The sequence below is a fragment of the Onthophagus taurus genome, chromosome 2 (assembly GCF_036711975.1).
Source record: "Onthophagus taurus isolate NC chromosome 2, IU_Otau_3.0, whole genome shotgun sequence".
In the NCBI taxonomy this organism is placed as follows: Eukaryota; Metazoa; Arthropoda; class Insecta; order Coleoptera; family Scarabaeidae; genus Onthophagus; species Onthophagus taurus.
In genome coordinates, this window is record NC_091967.1 from 27,814,542 (window position 1) to 27,833,288 (window position 18,747).

General features: G+C 33.5%; 1 protein-coding gene across 1 annotated transcript; it reads right to left on the minus strand.

The window, feature by feature from the left end:
- Positions 1–1,683: 1,683 nt before the first annotated feature.
- Positions 1,684–4,059, minus strand: LOC139429092 (uncharacterized). The gene is made up of 2 exons (XM_071194597.1): positions 3,549–4,059; positions 1,684–3,501 (listed from the first exon to the last, which is right to left on the minus strand). The coding sequence occupies exons 1-2, from the start codon at positions 3,644–3,646 to the stop codon at positions 2,976–2,978; spliced, it is 624 nt and encodes a 207-aa protein (XP_071050698.1). The 5' UTR covers positions 3,647–4,059; the 3' UTR covers positions 1,684–2,975.
- Between the last annotated feature and the right edge of the window lie 14,688 nt (positions 4,060–18,747).

Consider the following 18,747-nt stretch of genomic DNA (forward strand, 5'->3'; position numbering starts at 1 on the left):
ACTCAAATAGATATGTTGGTAAGTTGTGCGTTAGCTGGATAGTATCAGTTGGATCGTTTAATTTTTCTTTGTAATCTCCCTCAATACGTATATAATTTTCGAAGAACGAAAATAAAACATCTTCTTGGTTTAGTTCAATGGTGAATATATCGTTATTTTGAAAAGAATTTGTGGAAGGATGGTAACTATGCACTTCTTCTCTAGCGATCGAATTATCCACGATGGGTTCGCGGTATATATTTAACTTTTGTGTAGACATGATAACCCAACTGCTCGAGAAAACGTCTGTTGTCCGCTCGCAATGAAGTCTTTCTTTTAACTGATCTAGATGTTCTCTTTCCACCTGAGTTATAATGTTTTCTTTTGATAGATGAACGCTGTTGAGGATCGGTGGCTTTTGGTTGGTAGTGGAACTAAACCACTACCAACCAGGTAGACTGTTACTTTTTTAAAAATCACCAGGTCTGGTTACCAACCTATTTTTCCCCCAAGCCTTTGGTTGACACCCCTCCCTATCCTTTTACATCGGGCGGATGACGTCACGGAGGTGCGGAGGTGCGACAACTTCCTGTCTAGAATCGGCGTTTCTGAAAGATGGCGCGCCTCACAACTCTTGAATGCGCGTGCGCAGGAGCTTGGGAATATTCCGGAAAATAATAATAACACAATTTAATTTTTCCCCCCAATCAACCCAATAAAAGTATTAATAAACATTTTAATTACATAATAAATAGTAAAAAAATAATAAAAACCTTAATGTTATGGTACTTTTTTTACAAATTCAATTATATGAGCGGGCTTCGGTTTACCAACATCCTTTATTATTATTATTATTATTATGCACTATACATTGATCTTGTAACCTTCTTGATCGATAATACCCTTAGCGAGCCGGGTAAGTAAAAACGTTGAGAAGCAAGCCGCCCCCGCTTCTAACTCCATCACAACGGAAGGTGACGACCATGCGCAGCTCGACGAAGACGTTTTCCATGAACAATAAATAGGGTAAATCCAACTCAACTTCGAATAAATTTTTTCTTTGGTTTAAACTCACAAAGACTGAAAAAAAAGAAGAAAAAAAAACACAGAGACGACTATGAGACATTGCGCGCGGTTTACGTATCCTAACCACTTAACGAACACTTGATTCTTTCTTCTCTTTAACACTTTTTCAACAAGATACACATCAGGTTGTTTAACCACCACCACCACCACCATCATCATCATCATCATCATCATCATCATCATCATCATCATCATCATCATCATCAACAACATCACAAAAAGGAATGGTTGCAATTAATTTGAATGATGATGATGATCGAGAAGAAGAAGAAGAAGAGCAAGACAGTACTAAAAAGAGGAAAGTCACGTTTCCAGATGACGATGATGACTTTCAAGCCTGTTGTAGTAAAATAGTGGTAGATGAGGATGATCAATGTAAAATGAAAAATTTTTAAAAAAATAGAAATAGTTAATAAAAATCATAATAAAACAAAAAAAATTTTTATTGTATAAACCGATTATATAATTCTTTCATTAGTGCAACTTAATTGAACTTAAAGTTTGCAGCCACTAATAATACATTATTCTTTTAAATTTACAGGGGGTTATAGTATTAGTGGAGAAAGAGGAGATGGATGACATCCTGAACACGGATGCCGGTCACATCATCACAATAACAGATGCCCCAGGTGGATATATCATTATAGCCACCTGGGGCGAATTTTATTGTACAACATGTAAGCAATTTACGTCTATGAATATCAAACATAATTAATTCAATTTAATTTTTAGTTGTTCCATCACAATAAAAAATAGTTTTTACATAAATTTCATTACATTACGCTTCTTAGGGTGCGTTTACGTTGGAGCTGTGATAAACAATAAAAGCGACGTTGCAATAAAAGCGACGTTGCTATGTAAAACAAATAAATTGTAAATTAAACAGTTTTTGTTATTAGAATAGTCCAATGTCTTTTGATACGACAAAAAGTTTGCAGAAATAATATGTATTACTATTACATAAATTGTAAACCAATGTCTTTTGAATTTCAATAAAATATTATTCCATCCGCTATCGATATAATTTGATTAGAAATCGATCTGTTTTATTCGACTAACCGCTTTTATCTGTTGTTACATCGATAGCAGTAACTCTAAAGAATTCCGTCTGTTAACGATATAATTCGATTAGAAACCTATCAGTTTTTATCTGTTCCATCCGCTAACGATATAATTCGATCTGAAACCGATCAGTTTTTATCGGTCCAATCGCTTTTTATCAGTATAATTTGAACAGAAGTCGATCATTTAAACCGAAGCAGATATCTACTATCAAACAGGTCTGTTTTAATTGATCTGTTTCATCCAGCCAACCGCTTTTATCGGTTGTAACACCGATACTTTGATCATGATCCGTTTGAAGATTTTTTAGTACGATTGCATCCTTTAAAAATACTTTCCATTGCTTTCGAAATATCTTTACCTGATATATAGTATTGCTTTTGAACTTTAAGTTCAATTAAGTTGCACTAATGAAAGGATTATATAATCGGTTTATACAATAAAAAATTTATTTGTTTTATTATGATTTTTATTTTAACGATATAATTCGATCTGAAACCGATCAGTTTTTATCGGTCCAATCGCTTTTTATCAGTATAATTTGAACAGAAGTCGATCATTTAAACCGAAGCAGATATCTACTACCAAACAGGTCTGTTTTAATTGATCTGTTTCATCCAGCCAACCGCTTTTATCGGTTGTAACACCGATACTTTGTTCATGATCCGTTTGAAGATTTTTTAGTACGATTGCATCCTTTAAAAATACTTTCCATTGCTTTCGAAATATCTTTACCTGATATATAGTATTGCTTTTGAACTTTAAGTTCAATTAAGTTGCACTAATGAAAGGATTATATAATCGGTTTATACAATAAAAAATTTATTTGTTTTATTATGATTTTTATTTTAACTATTTCTATTTTTTAAAAAATTTTTCATTTCACATTGTTCATCATCATTTACCACTATTTGAGTACAACAAGCTTGAAAGCCATCATCGTCATCCGGAAACGTGACTACTTTCCTCTTTTTAGTACTGTCTTGCTCTTCTTCTCGATCAGCATCAGCATCATCATCATCATCATCATCATCAACATCATTCAAATTAATTGCAACCATTCCTTTTTGTGATGTTGATGATGATGATGATGATGATGATGATGATGATGGTGGTGGTGGTGGTTGTCTCTTGAGATTTTTTCGATGACTTTCAATTTGGGGGGATTGCTCATCCCCATCAACACTTAAATCAAAAACATATTTATGCATCACCGATGCCAACATCTGTACTTCCGTTTCATTTTCAACTCCCAGCCTCATATATTGCACTGGGAGGTTTCCGAACTTCCTCTTCAGCGTCTCATTTTTGGGTGTATACATTAGTGCGATGATCACGCAATTCCCCCTTGTTGCAACGCTTTTTAAACCATACCTAATTCAGAATTATTAATAAAGGAAAAAAAAGAAAAAGAAACTTACCGGGAGAACAGGTGTTTGCACACTACATGTAATGTTTTTACTGGCACATTCATTATGTCAGTACTGCTAACCAGCAAAGTGCATGGTGGTGTAGACATTCTTTCTTTTGTTATAAAATTGAACTGTTGAAGGCTAAGTGCAGGTATGCTAATCGAACCGATTGAGAGACATTTATACGTTGAATAATTTGCTAATTAAGCATAAATGTATATATAAAGACAATTGTCAATTTATGATTTTAAAAAGTGCTGATTATCATGGTTTAATAATAAAATTCAAATCCATTTCGAATGGTTAAGATGTAATTGTCATGGATTAAATTGGAATCGTGATCCGGATAACGAACACAACTTTCGGCTTATCGAAGCTTATGAAATAAAATAATTATGTTATTAAACTTTTAATTTTTTTACTTTTAAATTTCTATTTATCTGTATTTATCGGTTGACGCAAAACGCTAATTAGGAATATTTCAAAAATAATACAATTTACCAATTAACCCAATTTAAATAATATATTTAAACATTTTAAAATTATCGAAGCTTATGAAATAAAATAATGATGTTATTAAACTTTTAATTTTTTTTACTTTTAAATTTCTATTTATCGGTTGACGTAAAACGCTAATTAGGAATATTTCAAAAATAATACAATTTACCAATTAACCCAATTTAAATAATATATTTAAACATTTTAAAATAAAAACTGCAATGAAAATAATACAAATTATAAAATTGTTTTAATACCTTTTCATTAAAGGATTTATCCCACCTGCAAAATTCATGAAGTCATTCCATTAAGTAATAATAATTTATTTCAGATAAATTGCGCAAACAAAATTCTCAAATTAAATTTAACTTATCCTTTGAAAATTTTGTGTTCATAATAAAATATAAATTACCCAATACTTTTAATTTGCATGAAATTAAAGGTTCCTTAGATAAAATATCTCGCATAAAAAAATGAAAAAATTTATTCTTAAAGTTTCTAGAAATAATTGATATTATTGCTATATAAAATGCAAATTAAATAGTTTTTATTAAACCGCCGAGGTTCGGCAAAGGTCGATGCACCACGCCAGCGGAAGTGTAAAGTTACATGATGGTTACAATAATGCTGAGCGATAGAATTATTGACGCCAAAGGAAATACATACAGATAAATAGAAATTTAAAACGCTAATTAGGAATATTTCGGAAATAATACAATTTACCAATCAACCCAATTTAAATAATATATTTAAACATTTTAAAATAAAAGCTACAATGAAAATAATACAAATTATAAAATTGTTTTAATACCTGTTCATTAAAGGATTTAGCCCACCTGTAAAATTCATGAAGTCATTCCCGTATATTCCATTAGTTCCTTAGATAAGATATCTCGCGTAAATTGCAAACCAACATGAAAATGGAAAAATTGTTATATAATTTTGTTTTTTCTTAACATCTGCTACTTTTTAAAAAGTTTCGTTTCCACCGTTGATTCCGACTTCAATAAATTTGAAAACGTGTACGGGGTCCGGATGCACCTCAAGTTTTTATCTCTAAATTAATTGTTAATTCCTCCTCAACGCCCACAGTAATTCTAAAGAATTTCGTTTGCTAACGATATAATTCAATCGGAAACCGATCAGTTTTTATCGGACCAACCGGTTTATATCAGTTGTAATAACACAGCTTCTTCAAACCGAATTGTGAAGCATTCCACCCGTTGACGGTATAATTTGATCAGAAGTCGATGATTCAAACCGAAACAGGTATCTACAATCAAACAGGTCTGTTTTTAATTGATCTATTTTATCTGACCAACCGCTTTGTTCGCTTGTAACACCGATACTTTATTCTTGATCCGTTTGAAGATTTTTGTTAGTACGTTTGCATCCTTTAAAATACTTTCCATCGCTTTCGTAACATCTTTACCTGATATAGTAGTCCTTGTGACAAATACTATATTGAAACAGATATAATGGCGTGAGGGTGGTTAAGAGATATTCTCTCATTTTGTTAATTGGAACATGGTGTTGAAGCTGATGATTACATAATGTTGTGTAATTTATATTCGACTTAATGATTATCAAAAGTTATTTCCTAATTATAATGATTATCAAAACTTGTTGTTTCTTTCTTTGTGCAACTTAACATTTCCGGTGACGATCCGATTACTCCGATCGGTGTGTTTCGGTATTAGTCGGCTGTCGAAGTGTTAAGTTACAATTTTAGAACGCAATCAATTAAAAGTTTAAATTTAAAATAATTGAGTGTATTAACATTTAAGTTGGCTGTAATGCGTGTATTAACATTTAAGGTGGCTGTAATGCAAATAATACAAATTAAAAAAATAGATTTAAATTATAACCGCATGAAATTTAAGTTGTGATGCTTGAATACGCACGCTTAAATTCCCGCTTAGGAATATGTCGAATAAAACAGATCAGTTTCTGATCAAATTATATCGATAGCGGATGGAATAATATTTTATTGAAATTCAAAAGTCATTGGTTTACAATTTCCCGTAATAAACTAAATCTGATGCTTTCTCACTATTCTAATAACAAAAACTGTTTAATTTACAATTTATACGGTAACAATACATATTGTTTCTAGGATCCTTTTTCATGTAATAAACCGAATCCGATCTTTATGTTGCTAGTCTAATATATAAAAAAGAGAAATATTTTTTCCCCTCTCTTACGTAAAAATTAAGTATAAATACGATGTGATCATTTTCATCTATCATTGTTAAAGTAAGTTAAAATGGATCTTGAATATTTACTCCACGTTAGAGAAAATCCGGATGGTACAACGACCATCCGGAAATACAAATTTGAGGTGGAAGTGGTTGTAGGTAAGTTTTGCAAAATATATCATCAATATTTTCAATAAATTTTGAAGTCCTGAACTTTTGAGTCGTTAAAAAAAGATTTATAAACAAGTTTCTCGAATTTATTTTTTATTTTTTTCTTTTTTAGCGTCTTCCTCCTCCTCCTCCTCCTCCTCCTCCTCATCCTCCTCCAACATTAGGAGGATCATAGATGAGATGGAAATGCGGGATCGTAAGTCGTTATTTTTTTTTATTTTGCTTTATAGTATTATTTTATTTTCTCAATATTTTTTCATAGTGGGGTTATATGATAGCCCTAGATCCCCGTCTCCAACTTCACGAGGGGTAATAATTAATCGGATGGAGGAGGTTGATTGTAAGTCCTTGTTTTTTTCTTTTGCTTTACAATATTATTATTAATTTTTTCTTTTTTCTTAGCGGAATGTGTGGATGATGATAATGAATCTTCATCCTCCTCCTCCTCCTCCTCCAACATCAACGAGATGGGAATGCGGGATCGTAAGTCGTTATTTTTTATTTTGCTTTATAGTATTATTTTATTTTCTCAATCTTTTTTCATAGTGGGGTTATATGATAGCCCTAGATCCCGGTCTCCAACTTCACGAGGGGTAATAATTAATCGGATGGAGGAGGTTGATTGTAAGTCCTTGTTTTTTTCTTTTGCTTTACAATATTATTATTAATTTTTTCTTTTTTGTGTTTGAGGATGTACAAACAAGGTAATGGGGATGGGCGCTCCAGGATATGTAGTGACTTAAAAAATAAATAATTAAATTGGGTTAATTGAGAAAATTAAATTGTATTATTTAAACCTTTTCCGTCTTTTATTTAAATGTATTTTTTTCACGTACATCATTTTTTGTTACTGAAAATGCATTAAAACAATTTTATAATTTGTATTATTTTTGCTCAGCATTATTGCAGCCGCTAGGTAATTTGACACTTCCGTCGGCGAGGTGTATTGCACCTTAGCCATGCGCCGCGGTCGTAATTTTACACCATTTCCGCCCGGCGAGGAAAGCATTGTATCGCGTAACTCATAATCAGTTTTACTTTAGAAACCGCGCGCAATGTCTCTGTGTGTTTTTTACGATCTTTGTGAGTTTAAACCAAAGAAAAAATTTATTCGAAGTTGAGTTGGATGAATTTACCCTATCTATTGTTCATGGAAAAAACGTCTTACGAGCTGCGCATGGCCTTCCGTTGTGGTGGAATTAGAAGCGAGGGGGTTTGCTTCTCAACGCATGTCTCGTCGTTAATCTTTTTTCAAGCATATAATTACATGTTCTTAATTTACTTACCCGCTCATAATCAGTTTTACTTTAGAAATCGAACGTGTCAAACGTAAACCGCGCGCAATGTCTCGTAGTCGTCTCTGTGTTTTTCTTTTTTTCGGTCTTTGTGAGTTTAAACCAAAGAAAAAATTTATTCGAAGTTGAGTTGGATTTACCCGTCAAACGTAAACCGCGCGCAATGTCTCATAGTCGTCTCTGTGTTTTTTTTCTTCTTTTTTTCAGTCTTTGTGAGTTTAAACCAAAGAAAAAATTTATTCGAAGTTGAGTTGGATTTACCGCTGCGCATGGTCGTCACCTTCCGTTGTGATGGAGTTAGAAGCGGGGGCGGCTTGCTTCTCAACGTTTTTACTTACTCGGCTCGCTAAGGGTATTATCGATCAAGAAGGTTACAAGATCAATGTATTATGAATTTGTAAAAAAAGTACCATAACATTAAGGTTTTTATTATTTTTTTACTATTTATTATGTAATTAAAATGTTTACTAATACTTTTATTGGGTTGATTGGGGGGAAAAATTAAATTGTCTTAAATTGTGTTATTATTATTTTCCGGAATATTCCCAAGCTCCTGCGCACGCGCATTCAAGAGTTGTGAGGCGCGCCATCTTTCAGAAACGCCGATTCTAGACAGGAAGTTGTCGCACCTCCGCACCTCCGTGACGTCATCCGCCCGATGTAAAAGGATAGGGAGGGGTGTCAACCAAAGGCTTGGGGGAAAAAATAGGTTGGTAACCAGACCTGGTGATTTTTAAAAAAGTAACAGTCTACCTGGTTGGTAGTGGTTTAGTTCCACTACCAACCACTAGGTGGCGCGTTACTTTTTTAAAAAAGGTAACCGTCTACCTGGTTGGTAATGGTTTAGTTCGACTACCAGCCACTAGGTGGCGCGTTCCTTTTTAAAACATTCACCAGATCTAGTTACTTTTCCAATACCAACCTATTTTTTTTTTCACCTCCGCCTTAGGTTGGTACCCTTCCCTATCCTTTTACATTGGATTGATGACGTCACGGAGGTGCGGAGGTGCAATTTCCGGTCTAGAATCGGCGTTTCTATACTACTTTGATCCTTCGCTAAATATTTAGTCATTGGTTTGATGATTTTCGTGTAATCCTTTATAAATTTTCTGTAATATCCTATCAATCCTGTGAATGATTTAATTTCTGTTTTCGTCTTTGGTATAGGATACTTCTTTATAGCTTCTATTTTAGATGGATCTGGTTTTACTCCTTCGTTGGTAATCAGATGTCCTAGGTATTTTAATTCTTTACGTGGAAATTCACATTTATCAAGTGATATTTTCATTCCATTTTCTTTTAATCTCTGAAATACTTTTTCCAATCTACCCTTGTGTTCTTGTAAGGATGTCGAAAATATTATGATGTCATCTAGATATACATGACATATGTCGTCGGTTAATCCTCTTAAGATGTTGTCCATTGTCCTTTGGAATGTCGATGGTGCATTACATAATCCAAATGGCATTCTGTTAAATTCAAATAGTCCTTGATCTGTTATGAAAGCTGTCTTTTCCTTATCCTGTTCTTTCATTTCTATCTGATGATATCCCGATGCTAAATCTAAACTAGTGAAGTAATTTGCTCTGCCTAGTTTGTCTAATATCTCGTTGATGTTTGGTAACGGATTTGTCTTTGATAGTTTTCTCATTAAGTCTTCGATAGTCAATTACTAATCGATATTTCTGTATTCCTGAAGCATCTAGCTTTTTCGGTACTAACGAAATTGGGGATGACCATGGTGATGAGCGTTCTCTTATTATATCTTGATCTAACATTTTATTGATTTGCTTATTTATTTCCATCTTTTGGTTATACGGCTTTCTATACGGTTTTTGATATACTGGGACGTTATTATTCAAATTTACTTCATGTTTTATTTTTGAATGAAATGTAAGAGGTATGTCATCATTATGTATGATTTCGTGGTATTTGTAAACAAAATTTTTAATCATGTTTTTCTCTTCTTTATTTAGATGATCTATTCTTAATTTTTCCTTTATTGTATTCATTTGAATAATTTTAATATCTTTCGATGATAATTTTGATGTTATTATATTTTCTTGATTTTGATTATATTCATTAATATTTTCAACTTCTATAGGCTCTATGTTTATTTTAATAGGATACTCATTAAAGTTTGCAATTTCAACTAAGGCTTCGTTTTGATTTACTTGGGTATTTCTACACCTTTCATAATTTCTTTATGATTTATAATGAACTCTCCTTTGTTATTTTGAATAGGTATTTTAAATATTTGTCTTGATCTTGGTTGTAATCCTAATGTCGGGTTATTTGTATAAAATGGTATGGATGCATACGGTGTTTCTAATAATTTATTTTTATAGTTCAAATTTGCATTTAACATTTTTAAAATATCGTTTCCGATTATGCCATCATATTTTTCAGATACATCTATTATGTTAAATACATATGTATGATCTGGGTCGTTAAATGTTTGTAAACTTGGAATTTCGATTTTATAATATTGTTTTTAGTAATGCCATGCATTGTTTTTATTAAATATGGTTCAAAAAATATGTAATTTTTAAAATAATTTTCAACTAGCTTTTGAGATATTGTTGATACGGATGCTCCATTATCTATTAAAATTTTGGTATTGTCTAATTCTGGTAATATTATGTATGGTAGTCTAGTATTGTCTTGAATATTATTGATGTTTATAATTTTTAATTCTGAGTTTCCGAGGCTGTTTCGCAAAAATCCTCATTCGCGATTTCTTCGATTTCGGGTGTATTAGAATCGTGTCCTAATTGTTCAATAGTTTCTTCTTCTTCTGAGGGTATTATTTGTATGTAATAGTTTCCGTCATTCTCATTATAAATTACATTTTCATCATTTATATTTTAATTATGAAGGTTGTTGCGGAAAATTCCGTGGAATGTGATTTCGGGATAAGGTGGCAGAATTAGATGTTTAAAATTCCAAAGGAAAACTGGTTTATTAACCAAACTCTGAATAAAATACAAAAATTAACAATTAATTGAAAATACAAACTTAATTATGACAAACCTGAGCACAAGGACAAACAGCTTACAAAAAATATCTTGTAAGTTCCCAAGAGGTCACTCGAGTCTGGTGTTACAAACCAATGTGGAAAACGAAATCAAAACCAGACTCGAAGGACCCTCACAAATTCACATCCTAACTTCGCACGCGTTAAACAAAAATTACCTAAAATTCAAATAAACGATAATACAAACGGGAATATACAAAAATCTTATGTTTCAAGGTCTTCTCTGGGTCTTTTAGCCGATATACGAATTGAACTGAATGATCTATCTACTTCCATAGGTTGCACGTTATTATTTTGATTTTGTTTGAATAAATTTTGGTGTTGTTTAAATAAATTTTGATTTTGAAAATAAGTACTGTTATTAGATAATTGTTTGTGTTGTGAAATTGAAAAAGGATTATTAACAGTATTAAATTGTGGTTTTTGTAATAGAGCTGGCGTATTCCAATTATGGTATGGATTTCGCGGTATATTAAAATTATTACTTTTAAAATTTCGATTTGGGTTAGCTAAATATATTGGTTTATAAACTACTTTTGAATTTTCTTTTGATTTTTCTGAAAATAAATTTTTACCTGGAGGTACTGGTTTTAATTTTGGTGAATTATTAATATTTAAATGGGTTTTTTGTTTACATAAGTAAAGCCAATTTTGTCTTTCTAAAACTATATCCATCGCTGATTCTAAATTAGCGGGTTCTTTTGTATATACGAATTCTCCATAATCATTGTAGCTCATTAAACCTCTTAAATAAGTTTGTAACGCGGTCTTTTTATATAAATTTGTTTTTAATACTCTTTCTGTTTGATGTACTGTTATTTTAATTTTGGTTAATAGTAAATTTAATGCATCTCTAATTCTATCACCTAATGAGTAAGGATTTTCATTTAATTCTGGATTTATTTGCATTAAGTCTGTCAAAAGGCAATCTTCTGATCGCTGATCTGAATAATTTAATTGTAAACATGTTTTAATATCATGCAAGGTTGTCAATTCGCGTGAAGCAATTAAGTTTTGTGCTTCTCCTATAAATTTCCCTTTTATAATCTTAATTATAAATGAGTTTATTGCATTTGCCAAATTATCAACGTCAAAATAAACTGAAATGAACTCTTCACAAGCTTTAATAAATAATGGTAATACTATTGCATTGCCATCAAAATTTGGAATAGCGTTTACTTCGGTTGGTGTTATCGAAGAGCGTGTAAAAGGCATTTTGTTCGAAATGTTTAAGTTTCTAATGTTTAAAATTAATTCGTCAATTTTGTTTTGAAATAATTGATAATTATGGTTTACAAAAAATATTAAAATTACTTACAGGCTAATTATTGTGATTAATGTTTTCATGTGTTTCTTCTCTGTTGTTTTTGAATAGGGGAAATTTTATCAGCTGGTCGGGGTTGGTGTGTACGGCCGGAAAGGTTGATCCGTATGTACGTTTCGGGGCTGGTCGGCACTTAGGAAAAATATCCTTCGTCCTGGGGTTGATACTCTCGCCAATTTTAGACTTTGGTACCTTGAATCCAATTCACTGTTCGGAAGCCAATGTCGTTCTCTCGTATCTTGTAATTATTCTCGGATCGCGGGTTATAATGTTTTGAAAAACACCACACTTGAAAATTTCCAATGTGTTAACTGTAATCTTTAATGTGTTAACCACTTTGTATCCTTCTGACTGCGCCACTTTTGTTTTTGAAGTTAGAAGTTTTATTTTTAAAAACTCTTTTCAAAAATTAAGCTATTTTTATTTTAGAATTAATTACAAAGTTCAAACTAACACTATAACGACGTCGAGAAAATGAATTAATTATTAAGATTTTCGTGGTCTTTTATACTATTTTCAGAAGATTTATGCTGAATAAGGGCTTTTTATGGAAGTTTCTGGGGATTCTAGGATGAGTCACAGTTCTTCTTAGATATGGTGACACATAACTTATATGTGACATTCAGATGGTAAATGACATGTTGGAGCACGTTTGAGATAAAAAACAAAATGTGCCCAAAACGTGATAAGATGACGTTATACGACGTTTTGAGCCATGTTTGAACTTTCTATCTTTTTTGGTTTCGATAATTCTGTCAACCATATATGTGATATTCAGATGGTAAATGACAATTTGGAGCACGTTGGAAATAAAAAACAAAATGTGCCCAAAACGTGATAAGATGACGTTATACGACGTTTTGAGCCATGTTTGAACTTTCTATCTTTTTTGGTTCCGATAATTCTGTCCACCATATATGTGATATTCAGATGGTAAATGTGATATTGGAGCATGTTGGAGATAAAAAACAAAATGTGCCCAAACGTGATAAGATGACGTTATACGACGTTTTGAGCCATGTTTGAACTTTCTATCTTTTTTGGTTCCGATAATTCTGTCGACCATATATGTGATATTCAGATGGTAAACGTGATATTGGAGCACGTTGGAGATAAAAAACAAAATGTGCCCAAAACGTGATAAGGTGACGTTATACGACGTTTTGAGCCATGTTTGAATTTTCTATCACTTTTGGTTGCAATAACTCTGTCGACCATATATGTGACATTCAGATGGTAAATGACATGTTGGAGCACGTTGGAAATAAAAAACAAAATGTGCCCAAAACGTGATAAGATGACGTTATACGACGTTTTGAGCCATGTTTGAACTTTCTATCTTTTTTGGTTCCGATAATTCTGTCGACCATATATGTGATATTCAGATGGTAAATGACAATTTGGAGCACGTTGGAGATAAAAAACAAAATCTGCCCAAAACGTGATAAGATGACGTTATACGACGTTTTGAGCCATGTTTGAACTTTCTATCTTTTGTGGTTCCGATAATTCTGTCGACCATATATGTGATATTCAGATGGTAAATGTGATATTGGAGCACGTTGGAGATAAAAAACAAAATGTGCCCAAAACGTGATAAGATGACGTTATACGACGTTTTGAGCCATGTTTGAACTTTCTAGCACTTTTGATTCCGATAATTCTGTCGACCATAAATGTGATATTCAGTAGAAAAGTTGGAGATAAAAAACAAAATGTGCCCAAAACGTGATATTATGACGTTATACGCCGTTCTAAGCCATGTTTGAACTTTCTATCACTTTTGGTTCCGATAATTCTGTTGACCATATTTGTGATATTCAGGCGTCAAATGTCATCTTGGAGCATGTTGGAGATAAAAGCAAAATGTGCCCAAAACGTGATATTATGACCTTATACGCCGTTCTGAGCCATGTTTGAACTTTCTATCACTTTTGGTTCCGATAATTCTGTCGACCATATATGTGATATTCAGGGGCCAAATGTCATCTTGGAGCATGTTGGAGATAAAAAACAAAATGTGCCCAAAACGTGATATTATGACGTTATATGCCGTTCTGAGCAATGTTTGAACTTTCTATCACTTTTGGTTCCGATAATTCTGTCGACCATATATGTGATATTCAGGGGCCAAATGTCATCTTGGAGCATGTTGGAGATAAAAAACAAAATGTGCCCAAAACGTGATATTATGACGTTATGCGCCGTTCTGAGCCATGTTTGAACTTTCTATCACTTCTGGTTCCGATAATGCTGTTGACCTTATTTGTGATATTCAGGCGCCAAATAACATGTTGAAGATAAAAAACAAAATGTGCCCAAAACGTGATATTATGACGTTATACGCCGTTCTGAGCCATGTTTGAACCTTCTATCACTTTTGGTTCCGATAATTCTGTCGACCATATATGTGATATTCAGGGCCCAAATGTCATCTTGGAGCATGTTGGAGATAAAAAACAAAATGTGCCCAAAACGTGATATTGTGACGTTATACGCCGTTCTGAGCCATGTTTGAACTTTCTATCACTTTTGGTTCCGATAATTCTGTTGACCATATTTGTGATATTCAGGCGCCAAATGACATGTTGGAGCATGTTGGAGATAAAAAATGAAATGTGCCCAAAACGTGATATTATGACGTTATACGCCGTTCTGAGCCATGTTTGAACTTTCTATCACTTTTGGTTCCGATAATTCTGATGACCATATTTGTGATATTCTGGCGCCAAATAACATGATGAAGATGAAATACAAAATGTGCCCAAAACGTGATATTATGACGTTATACGCCGTTCTGAGTCATGTTTGAACTTTCTATCACTTTTGGTTCCGATAATTCTGTTGACCATATTTGTGATATTCAGGCGTCAAATGACGTGATGGAGCATGTTGAAGATAAAAAACAAAATGTGCCCAAAACGTGATATTATGACGTTATACGCCGTCCTGAGCCATGTTTGAACTTTCTATCACTTTTGGTTCCGATAATTCTGTTGACCATATTTGTGATATTCAGGCGCCAAATGACATGTTGGAGCATGTTGGAGATAAAAAACAAAATGTGCCCAAAACGTGATATTATGACGTTATACGCCGTTCTGAGCTATGTTTGAACTTTCTATCACTTTTGGTTCCGATAATTATCTTAGACCATATATGTGATATTCAGTGTTGGAGATAAAAAACAAAATGTGCCCAAAACGTGATATTATGACGTTATACGCCGTTCTGAGCCATGCTTGAACTTTCTATCACTTTTGGTTTCGATAATTCTGATGACCATATTTGTGATATTCAGGCGCCAAATAACATGATGAAGATGAAAAACAAAATGTGCCCAAAACGTGATATTATGACGTTATACGCCGTTCTGAGCCATGTTTGAACTTTCTATCACTTTTGGTTCCGATAATTCTGATGACCATATTTGTGATATTTAGGGGCCAAATGTCATCTTGGAGCATGTTGGAGATAAAAAATGAAATGTGCCCAAAACGTGATATTATGACGTTATACGCCGTTCTGAGCCATGTTTGAACTTTCTATCACTTTTGGTTCCGATAATTCTGATGACCATATTTGTGATATTCTGGCGCCAAATAACATGATGAAGATGAAATACAAAATGTGCCCAAAACGTGATATTATGACGTTATACGCCGTTCTGAGTCATGTTTGAACTTTCTATCACTTTTGGTTCCGATAATTCTGTTGACCATATTTCTGATATTCAGGCGTCAAATGACGTGTTAGAGCATGTTGAAGATAAAAAACAAAATGTGCCCAAAACGTGATATTATGACGTTATACGCCGTCCTGAGCCATGTTTGAACTTTCTATCACTTTTGGTTCCGATAATTCTGATGACCATATTTGTGATATTCTGGCGCCAAATAACATGATGAAGATGAAATACAAAATGTGCCCAAAACGTGATATTATGACGTTATACGCCGTTCTGAGCCATGTTTGAACTTTCTATCACTTTTGGTTCCAATAATTCTGATGACCATATTTGTGATATTCAGGCGCCAAATAACATAATGAAGATAAAAAACAAAATGTACCCAAAACGTGATATTATGACGTTATACGCCGTTCTGAACCATGCTTGAACTTTCTGTCACTTTTGGTTCCGATAATTCTGTTGACGATATTTGTGATATTCAGGGGCCAAATGTCATCTTGGAGCATGTTGGAGATAAAAAACAAAATGTGCCCAAAACGTGATATTATGACGTTATACGCCGTTCTGAGCTATGTTTGAACTTTGTATCACTTTTGGTTCCGATAATTATCCTAGACCATATATGTGATACTCAGTGTTGGAGATAAAAAACAAAATGTGCCCAAAACGCGATATTATGACGTTATACGCCGTTCTGAGCCATGTTTGAACTTTCTAGCACTTTTGGTTCCGATAATTCTGTTGACCATATTTGTGATATTCAGGCGCCAAATGACATGTTGGAGCATGTTGGAGATAAAAAACAAAATGTGCCCAAAACGTGATATTATGACGTTATACGCCGTTCTGAGCCATGTTTGAGCTTTCTATCACTTTTGGTTCCGATAATTCTGTTGACCATATTTGTGATATTCAGGCGCCAAATGATATGTTGGAGCATGTTGGAGATAAAAAACAAAATGTGCCCAAAACGTGATATTATGACGTTATACGCCGTTCTGAGCCATGTTTGAACTTTCTATCACTTTTGGTTCCGATAATTCTGATGACCATATTTGTGATATTCTGGCGCCAAATAACATGATGAAGATGAAATACAAAATGTGCCCAAAACGTGATATTATGACGTTATACGCCGTTCTGAGTCATGTTTGAACTTTCTATCACTTTTGGTTCCGATAATTCTGTTGACCATATTTGTGATATTTAGGGGCCAAATGTCATCTTGGAGCATGTTGGAGATAAAAAATAAAATGTGCCCAAAACGTGATATTATGACGTTATACGCCGTTCTGAGCTATGTTTGAACTTTCTATCACTTTTGGTTCCGATAATTATCCTAGACCATATATGTGATATTCAGTGTTGGAGATAAAAAACAAAATGTGCCCAAAACGTGATATTATGACGTTATACGCCGTTCTGAGCCATGTTTGAACTTTCTATCACTTTTGGTTCCGATAATTCTGTTGACCATATTTGTGATATTCAGGCGCCAAATGACATGTTGGAGCATGTTGGAGATAAAAAACGAAATGTGCCCAAAACGTGATATTATGACGTTATACGCCGTTCTGAGCCATGTTTGAACTTTCTATCACTTTTGGTTCCGATAATTCTGTTGACCATATTTGTGATATTTAGGGGCCAAATGTCATCTTGGAGCATGTTGGAGATAAAAAATGAAATGTGCACAAAACGTGATATTATGACGTTATACGCCGTTCTGAGCCATGTTTGAACTTTCTATCACTTTTGGTTCCGATAATTCTGATGACCATATTTGTGATATTCTGGCGCCAAATAACATGATGAAGATGAAATACAAAATGTGCCCAAAACGTGATATTATGACGTTATACGCCGTTCTGAGCCATGTTTGAACTTTCTATCACTTTTGGTTCCGATAATTCTGATGACCATATTTGTGATATTCTGGCGCCAAATAACATGATGAAGATGAAATACAAAATGTGCCCAAAACGTGATATTATGACGTTATACGCCGTTCTGAGTCATGTTTGAACTTTCTATCACTTTTGGTTCCGATAATTCTGTTGACCATATTTGTGATATTCAGGCGTCAAATGACGTGTTGGAGCATGTTGAAGATAAAAAACAAAATGTGCCCAAAACGTGATATTATGACGTTATACGCCGTCCTGAGCCATGTTTGAACTTTCTATCACTTTTGGTTCCGATAATTCTGTTGACCATATTTGTGATATTCAGGCGCCAAATGACATGTTGGAGATAAAAAACAAAATGTGCCCAAAACGTGATATTATCACGTTATACGCCGTTCTGAGCCATGTTTGAACTTTCTATCACTTTTGGTTCCGATAATTCTGATGACCATATTTGTGATATTCTGGCGCCAAATAACATGATGAAGATGAAATACAAAATGTGCCCAAAACGTGATATTATGACGTTATACGCCGTTCTGAGCCATGTTTGAACTTTCTATCACTTTTGGTTCCAATAATTCTGATGACCATATTTGTGATATTCAGGCGCCAAATAACATAATGAAGATAAAAAACAAAATGTACCCAAAACGTGATATTATGACGTTATACGCCGTTCTGAACCATGCTTGAACTTTCTGTCACTTTTGGTTCCGATAATTCTGTTGACGATATTTGTGATATTCAGGGGCCAAATGTCATCTTGGAGCATGTTGGAGATAAAAAACAAAATGTGCCCAAAACGTGATATTATGACGTTATACGCCGTTCTGAGCTATGTTTGAACTTTGTATCACTTTTGGTTCCGATAATTATCCTAGACCATATATGTGATACTCAGTGTTGGAGATAAAAAACAAAATGTGCCCAAAACGTGATATTATGACGTTATACGCCGTTCTGAGCCATGTTTGAACTTTCTATCACTTTTGGTTCCGATAATTCTGTTGACCATATTTGTGATATTCAGGCGCCAAATGACATGTTGGAGCATGTTGGAGATAAAAAACAAAATGTGCCCAAA